Here is a 9416-nt window from a genome sequence, read left to right on the forward strand (position 1 = left end):
ACCTGTATGTAATATTCTATTAGAACGAAGTCTGTGATATTTTGAGAAAATAGGCAAATGGCCATAGAAGCCGAAGCCTTAGGTGGGGTTTTAGTGGGTATACCCGAGTAAGGGAGAGCCCCACACTACTCCAGACCTTTCAACCTGGAGTGTGCATAAGGAGCATTTCCCCACCTACCAAAAAAAAAAAAAAAAAAAAAAAATTGTATCAATTTAATTTTTCCAAAATTCATTTGCTAAATAGAGCAGCTTGCAGGTTTGTATGATTATTGTAACAATACTATTTACACTGCAACTAAAAATGAAATTTGCAAATGTTGGAGTGAATAAATCATTCGTAAATTTTTTGTATTGTAGAATAACAACAAGATGCGGCCATTTTGACAAAGTATACAGATTGCAAACAGAAATAAGCCTCTCATTTATCCTTAGACATAATGCACACGAAAGACATGTAACATGCGCAATTTCAATAAGCCATAAGCAAAAACTGTACCTAATCATACATACTCTCCCAACCACACGCAACTTCCCACCCTTTATTTAGTATTAAACTTTAAAAATGGTAACAAATTTATTCTTTCTTAACAATTTTTAATTACCTATAGGTACATAAAGTCTATATACATCTATGAATTGTTTTTGTCATTAAATCTATGCTATGGAATGATATAGACAAATTGATTGACAATTCAAGTTAGCTATATTTCACGAATCCTTTAAAAGATTACCCCATTACATTAATTTATATCATACAATTCATCGGCGACTAATATCATTCAATCATTCACTCTGTGCAAATGGAAGATGATGTGATCATACAAAATAGTAGAATAATTGTTAGTTACAAAAACTAAATTTGAAAATAAAAACTCAATAAAAACGGATTTCTTTTCGAAGCTCTCTAATACACTTGCCGATACATGCATTTTAAATCAACCAAATCAAAAATGGAATGTAGGTAGTATAACAACAAAATGAAGATCATGCTAAAATTTGAGACAATCATGATCAAAAATGCCTGCAACATTCCATGTAGTCTCTCGCATCTGAATAATATAACGGAATCGCTAACATCGATGACTACATATTTACATACGTATATCAAATGTGATGAACACATTCAAGATCGAAATTATTGACCAATTTAAAATTCTTCTAAAAGTTCTTATACATTTTTTAAATTTTAACTGAATGCGGAAAACACCATTACTACAGTCACCATCGCTTGTAACGCGAAAGAAACATCAGCACTTGTAGTTGATCCGTAAAAACCACCTAGGCAAGGTAGGGAAACATTAAATTACCCTAAACGCACCAAACGCTCACACGCATTCATACATCAGTTCGACAAAAAATGTACTTACGACAAAATGAAAAACTAAAATTAATGTCGACGAAACAACTAATTAAATAAAACACAATAAAAAACTAAAATTAAACTGAAAATAATGGACGGCTCACTTCTAAAAGAAAGTTCACTACTAACGGTGTAACTATAATATTCATCATGCTCACCTCTTGCCGTTCTTACTCTAATTTCTGCAGGTGAACTTAAACCAATAGCGTTATGAGCTCGTAGTTCGACCTTGTAAGTTGTATCAGGTCGAAGATCGCTCATTTCGTACGTCGTATGTTGATAGCTTTGTATGATTTCCCCGCTGCATTCGCTCTCGGAGTCCCTCCAAAGACCATTCACTCGTTGAGTCTGAAATTGTTTTCTCAATCTAGAATTGGCTGATACCCGCAGTCAGTTAATTTAATACGAATTTTATTTTTTATCTTACGAGTCACGCAGACGTCCAAAGTGTGGGCTATACAAGACAGGTCATAGATATCGCAAAAGAAGCGGCCTTAAAAAGACATATCTGAGAAAGGTGCAACACGGAAGTTCCTTTCCTAAAGATTTTCGGAGATATGACGTGTGAGACGTTTAAAACCGCTGCTGGGGGAACGTGGGATAAGGAATGTTTTGAAGCCACGAAAATATGCCATGAAAACCTTCTGCAGATACCGAAAGAAAACGTCACATTCTTCATTAAAGAGTATAAGAGGGGATAATGAAAAAACCAACACCATAGTACTGGGAAGGAGGGCATGTCCTAGGGGAATAGACAGAAGTAGAGCAAGTGGAGAGATATCATCGTAATGGGATTATGTAAGAAAGAAGGAGGACAAGGAGAAGAGAAAACGCCGTTACGTAAGTCCACACAAATACATCAGAGAGGCTTGTCCAATTTCTTCACGTCTCGCAAACCAATCAATCGATCTAACAATATGATCCGATGCGCCCGAATGGAGAATCCACGAAACCGCATTCTTCTGCAAATCGCTTGCCACGTTGACCGGCTAACTCGCGAACAATACTTATTTTTCAGTGATATTCGCCTTTCCTCTGTTTATGCTTTTCTTTGTGTCCGCCCGCTTGTCCAATTTTTTCCCAAATGTAGCATTTTTGTTTTGTTACTCTATATTACTTAGGCACCTAAATGGTCACTATTTTGGAGGTGAGTGACCATTGCCCCATCACCCCACGATTCCACAGGGGTGAGTACACTCCCATCAAAGATGTAAATTTCTCGCGGTCACCCTGTATGAGTTTTATGATACTAGAAATCAAAGGCATTAGGGAAAGAAATACTTCAATCTATCACAAAAATACAGAGCGGAAGGGAAACTGCAAATAAGGAACTAAACAAATTAAGCAAGAAGTGGCAAGCAAGAAAAATGAAGGAAAAAGAGGCAATCTGGAATCTGAAGAGAAACTTTCAGCTAGATCACTCCATAAAAAAACCTGTGGAGGGAAGGAACGAAATATTTAAAATGTTTGCTGATCGCGTACAGTATATTAACTTATTGTGGGTTGTAAAATTAAAAAATAAGACACTTACCACACAATACCTAATTATATAACTGTCAATGGGATCGCCGTTATCATTAGGAACCGTCCACTGCATCTTGTAGTGGTCGGCATAGTGACTTTCGGTAACCAAATCGGCGGCTACATAATTGGATCCGACGTCCGGAAGTTGTCCATCAATAATAAGCTTGGGTTCCGCAGGCACGGATCGCCTAGGCATTTGGATTTGTTGATCTCCCGACCAACCGCCAATGCCAACATCATTCCGCGCGGCAAAGCGAAAATTATACACCTGCTCAGGTACCAAATTTTCCAATATGTAACTGGCATCTAAAAGTAAGAATTAGTGGGTGCTTTAAGGAAAGTGAAGTGGACGTACTGTAGCTCCAAATGTGCTCTTTAGCTGTAGCCCACGTGCGCTCTCTTTCTGTCTGGTACTGAACAGTGATGGAGCGAATCGGTAAACCGCGAAAATTGGAAGGCCCGACAATGTGAAATTTAATTGTCGTCGCCGTAACCGACTCCGGTCGTACTTGCAGAATGTGTTCGGGGACTGTTGCCTTTCGCAGTTCAATCAGTCTCGAGGCTACACCGAGTGTGTTCGTGGCTATGCACTCGTACATTGAATAAAACCTGTGATCGTTGTAAGGTGTAACGATTAGATAAGATATTGGTCCGTTTCCGAATTTTTGAATGTTAGGTGTGTTGTTTTCCTCGATATGCAATCCATTAAATTTCCACTGAATTGTCGCGTTGGGTATCGACTCGGCAATGCAGGTGAGGTTGCCGGGGTGATTCTCCCAACTCCAAACAGGTGGATAGTTCTCAGTTACTTCAAATGTTGGAGGAAACTGGACTGTGATATGACCGTTTTTATACGCATTTTCGACTTTGTTTTCGGCGATGCAGACATAGAGTCCGTCGTCAGATCGGCGCAGCTTGTTGAAGTGTAAAATACCAACAGTTTCGCCCTTTTCCTCGTTGCGAATAAATTCTTGCTTAATTCGAGGATCGTAAGACTGTACACCGTCCGTGAACGGATCGGTTTTTGTCAATTTTTTGAATGAGATGCTAGGCGCTGGTCTGCCTTGAGCTTTACAGATAATCTTAGTAGTGCTGCCTACGGGTTCAGTCACATTCAAAAATTCGTATACCTTCGGTTTCACCAGTACGTTAATTTTGACTGACGTTTCGTTAATTCCGGCAGTATTTTCGGCCACACATTTGTACAGTGAATCGTCGTTAAACTCAACTCTGTGAATGACCAGAGCACCGGTAGTCTTCTTGACAGTGAAGCGATCCACGATGGACAGATCTTCCCTCGTTTTTTCCTTAATCCATTTGAACGCCGGCGGCGGTTTTCCGGTACCGTTACAAATGATTGATGCCTCTTCACCTTCGACAACCTCGACTGGTTCCATTGGTTTTATTTGTGGGGGAATTTGAACTTCTACCTAAAATACCAATGCAATACTCGTATAATTACACCAAAGTTTTTACCCGAATGTTTCTGGTTTCAATTTGACCAGTTTTGAACACAAGTGCCCTGCACGTGTATACGCCATCGTCAGATTCCCTAACTTTCTTGATCAGCAACCCTTGTTGATCCGTGATGTATCTGTTACTGTTCGTTACATTAATTTCCTCTCCATCTTTCAACCAATTTACGATTGGTTCGGGATTCGCTTTTATTTCGCATTTTATCTTATAGTCGCGTCCGATGGTTGAATATTGAGATTCAGGGGCATTCACCCACGTTATTCCGACTAGAAAGATGTTACAGAATAAACTCTCGACTATCAGTTACCACTTACTAATTGTTTTCACGGTGGTGCTCGCCACCAACTGCTCGGACGTGGCGTAGTTAGCTGCGCATGTATACTTTCCGGCGAAATTTTCAGTTAACTTTGAAAATATCAATACGATTGTCATTTCTCCAAAAGCTCGCTAAGAAAATAACTTTAGATGGAACTAATCGAAGTGCCCACATACCTGAATATAGAGCGGAGCTCTGGAGTCTGTCGTGTCTATTCTTCTATTTCGTGGATCTCGCCATTCTAACTGCGTTATTAAGTTAGGGTTTTCCACGTTGGGGGTGCAAATAAGAGCCAATCCGGAATCTACCGGTTTTTCTATTGTGGCACCTTCTGGCTGGATTTGTAATCTTGGCGCGTGTGCAGCAAAAGTAACTGAAACAAAATACGATTCATTAGTTAAGAATTTATTAACATTTTACACGGGACAATTGCCACCTCTAGTTTCATTACGAAACTCAAGCAGATTCTTTCAAGGAAAAAGTCACGTTACAATTACTACGGAAAATGATTTATGAAAGATTTTGAATCAGATTGAAAGTTTAGGTTTAGGATTTATCCTTATGTCCCAGAAGACCCATAAACCGAATTTTAAGAGATTTCTGTTAATTTTAGAAGGACATCTAAAAATGTTTACATTTATTAAAAATTTAGGGCGTTTTCAGAATAGAAAATCAATCTTTTCACCACCCGTACGTTAGTAAGGGAGGTATTGCATTGGGGTGAAAAATGACCTCCACTTTTTTGACGGAAATACACGTTTTGAAGCACCAGGAATCCGAATCAAACAAAATCTCGATGATATCGATCGATCTGTCTGTCTACTCTCATTTCCGGCTAAACGGATGAACCGATTTAAACCCAATTTGGTACACATATTCTTAGACATAAAAGGAATAGCCTTTGAAAGAGGAGGTTCATTATGGAATGTTTTTTTTTCAACTACAACATTTCGAACTTTGAGTTGGGAAGACCGATTTGCGTAAAATTAGCCTTCAATTGTGACCGGGAGTTTATCTACGTAATTTCACACGCTTTTATTTACGAAGACTTGAGATCTCAACTCAGACGTAGAAAGCTGCGCTTTTTAGGTTTAACGACTAGACACGAGAAAATAATTTTTTACGCATGTCAAAACTAACTCAAATAAATTGATCAGCAACAGGTCTTAAAATTTAAAAAAAAACTCTTTCGATTTTCTCTCGGCACTTTTTACAAAGTGTTCTAAAATCCCCAACTCTAAATGGAGTATGTATAAACGGAAGTGAGAAAATTTCGATTCGACGAAATTACGAATCCGGTGGTCTTTGATTATAAAAATTGTGAATCCAAACTTACTTATTACTTTGCAAAGATCAAGGCAAATATTTTTTTCCAAATAAACTAAAGGTCTAAAATGTAAGTATCTCTTGGGAGTTTTTTTTCTCTACAACTATACAGTCTGTTTCAAATTAAGTCGAGATAGTCTGGTTTATAGTTTTGACATTACAAATCAATACATTTCTTCCAGACGTCTCAATCGCTCTTTGTGAGTACTCTCCCCCGACAATCTGTTATTGAGATATAAGGAATAAATTATAATCGATCACGACACATGGTCGAGGAAGACTATGGTTGGTACAAATTAATTCCTTTCGTTGATACCGAGGTTGATACCTTTTATTAGAGTACCATGGAGCCCCCCCCCCCAACCTCCTCTTTTGATAAGGGGTCAGAAAGAAGGGCGGTAGTTGGTAAGAAGCTCTATTTTATTGAGACCTTTAACTCGCTTCGGCGGTACATATACTATTAAAATTCCATGAGAGATAAAATGAATCCCCCTCCCCTCCATTTTCAAGAGTGTTACTTGGCACTAATAAAGACAAGCGTATTCAAAATCTGGACTGAAATTTGTTGTCGCATGTAAAAGTTATGCACGTTTTACTAGCAAAACAGCATCTCAGGAAATAATTCATGGGGGGGGGGGGGGGGGCCAGCGATTTTAATTTTGATGACCCTCTGTCTGCACAATTTCAGGGTGTAGGCTACCTATTGCAAAAAATTCCAGCACTCTAGGACCATTCCCCTAAAAATAGTTCAACACTGCAAAAGTGGGTTCGGACAAAACGCAAACAATAGCACATTTTTTTATTTTTAAGCAATTGCGCTAAAAATAATATTCGCCGAATAATTCATGCAATTCGCCCTCGAATGGTACCCAAAGCTTCAAATTCTCAAAAATGTACTGAATAAAATGGAAACGTTTGTGAACACCTACTTTAACATAGATACTCATTGTAATTTGTAAGTTATTTTTATATTACTTATTTCACCTGTTATTCTTGTTTTGTTAACAACGTACTACAAGTCCTATATCCAGTTATTGTTTTAAATATTATGTGTTTTATCATTTTCATGGATAACTAGATCAAAGAGAAAATAATTAAAAAATCTTGATTATTTGAAGTATTTCGGCTATATGGTGCATTAAGAACTGTTGTAGAGGATGTATAATACAATGGCGATTCATTTGTTTTTCGTTATTCATTTGTTTTCTGAAATAAAAACAATGGAACGCTGCCTTATTATGGGAAATAAAACGTTAAACAACTTTCATATAGAAAAATTTTATATACAGTCGATATTTACCGAGATATATACTATATTCCATACATAATGGGCAAATTTTTAATCAAAAGGGGATGAATTGCATTTCAAGCTCTTAGTGGTGGTAGGTATTTGAATCATTGTGTAATTATGGCACTATCGAATGCAAGGAATAAGAAAACTAAGTAGTCTTACTTACGTTTCACCCCTTCCATATCCTACAAAAAGGGATGATTATTTCAATGCCCTATAATACTGGCGATTGTTCAACTACCTAAGATTATTTTGCTTTCGAACATGTATACCTTACAGTTTCAAAGCATCACCTAATTTTGTATTGCTGTCTTTCCGTCTGTCCGTGTGCACGATAATTTGTTTAGAACCGTCCGAATGTTCTTAAGGATATAAGAAAGGTCGCTATTTCAGCTAACTAACGGGTCAAAAAGTTACCGCCCAAAAACCGCGCAACATCCAAAATAAGGGGTTCTTTTAAAATTCTTGTTACAAAGAACATATGAATGTCAGGTTTTCTGTGTTAGGAAATTTTCCGTAAATCTCAAGCAATTTTAATTCTCTTTTAATTCTTAAAAAATGCGCTAAAAATGACATTTTGATGTAGGCATACAGAATAAAAGTAAAACTCGGCTGGCATTTGGAAACACGACTTTTAATACGGCTGTTATTAAATACCACTAATCCAGGGAGAAAGCACTTTCATTTAAAAAATTAAAAAAAGTTTTCGCCTAACTTGAGCGCATTTTCTACGAAAGTTGACCTGCGCATGCGCACATTAATCGCCAAGATTTTTATTGGTTCACGTGCCAGAACTATAAGCTACCGAATGCAAAAAGAACGAGTATCTTGAAAAGTGTAGGAATAGTTCAGGCCTCGGACGGAGAAAGTGGCTATAAAAAAATTAAGGAAAATTGCGTATTAGGATAAGAGAACTCCAAATACCTATAGGATTTCTTTACCCCACCATGGGGAAAATGCCCTTTAGATTATGTAACGTCTTCAATCCCCACTAGTCAGTGGCCTACGTAGAAATTTATTCTGGGGGGGGGGGGGGGGGGATTAAACAAGTTCGTGACACATACAGTCACCCAGTGCGTACTAGAAAGGGGGGGGGGGTAAGAAATAGAAATTGGGTTGCAGGTTGCTGATACTGGTAGTCATTTATCTATTTATTATTGTACAGGCGAAAAATATTAGAACGGTATTTTATTTCTTACTGCTGACAGGCCCCTTTATTGCTTTTGCTTTAATTAATAGTAGTCCGATCTTGGAACTGTTTGGAATTATAGATTCTACAGGCCACATTCTATAAGAAAATATTTTTTTCCGGTCGATCTGAGACAATTTTTTTTTCTGGGCAAAAAAAAGGCAGTTATTACCTTCCTTTTTTACCAAAAATCGACTGCACCAAAATTTCTCGGGAAAAAACTTTTTCTTATTAATTTGGGTGCGTAGAATCCAAAACGATTCGTACTTTTTCGATTAGACGTCTCAATCAAAAGTTATGGGCAAAAAAAATTCCTGTTTTTAAAATTTAAAATTCTTATTTTCGTCATTTCGTGAATGGCAGGATGCAGGTACCTCACCTCAGTAGCAGTACTAAGTACCTGATACCTATTTGTTATTTTGGGCATCAATGTAGCGAATTGCCGATCGATACCGAATAGCCAAATCGTTGACTGCCAACACTGATCACTCACTGAATAGTGAATACTACAGAATATTTAGATTTTAGTAACTTTAGACTTTAAACAAAACCAAAATTGCTCTCTATATATATACCTATATATTATTGCCTTTATTTTAAAGTGGGCGGAGCGGATAGCGGAGTATGACCTAAATACCTAATAGCTATGACGATAACTCAATTCTTCTGGGGGGGGTGTGTTATATGTTAAAACAAAAGGAAACGACATGTTTGTTTAACATAACTTTATTAACTGAACGCATGTACTTGCGTCTCCGTCCGACTCTCTCTCTGCCTTGTTGCCGGTTCTCCCCTTGTCACTTACTTAATCTATCACAGGGGGGGATATCCCCTTCATCCCCCTCCCGTAAATACGCCACTGCCACTAGTTCCGAATTTGTATTTAGGACTAACTAAAGAGTAATTTGTACCCACAAAATTACCATTTCGACTT

General features: G+C 37.7%; 1 protein-coding gene across 1 annotated transcript; it reads right to left on the bottom strand.

Annotated features, from left to right (window-relative positions):
• Positions 1-200: 200 nt before the first annotated feature.
• LOC116182340 (fasciclin-2-like) lies at positions 201-5124 on the bottom strand. Its single transcript, XM_031502870.1, has 8 exons — positions 5097-5124; positions 4853-5049; positions 4675-4807; positions 4361-4626; positions 3240-4314; positions 2892-3190; positions 1519-1708; positions 201-1466 (listed from the first exon to the last, which is right to left on the bottom strand). The coding sequence occupies exons 1-8, from the start codon at positions 5122-5124 to the stop codon at positions 1438-1440; spliced, it is 2217 nt and encodes a 738-aa protein (XP_031358730.1). The 3' UTR covers positions 201-1437.
• Positions 5125-9416: the final 4292 nt, after the last annotated feature.

Source organism: Photinus pyralis, unplaced genomic scaffold (assembly GCF_008802855.1).
Source record: "Photinus pyralis isolate 1611_PpyrPB1 unplaced genomic scaffold, Ppyr1.3 Ppyr1.4_unclustered_Scaffold4812, whole genome shotgun sequence".
Lineage (NCBI taxonomy): Eukaryota > Metazoa > Arthropoda > Insecta > Coleoptera > Lampyridae > Photinus > Photinus pyralis.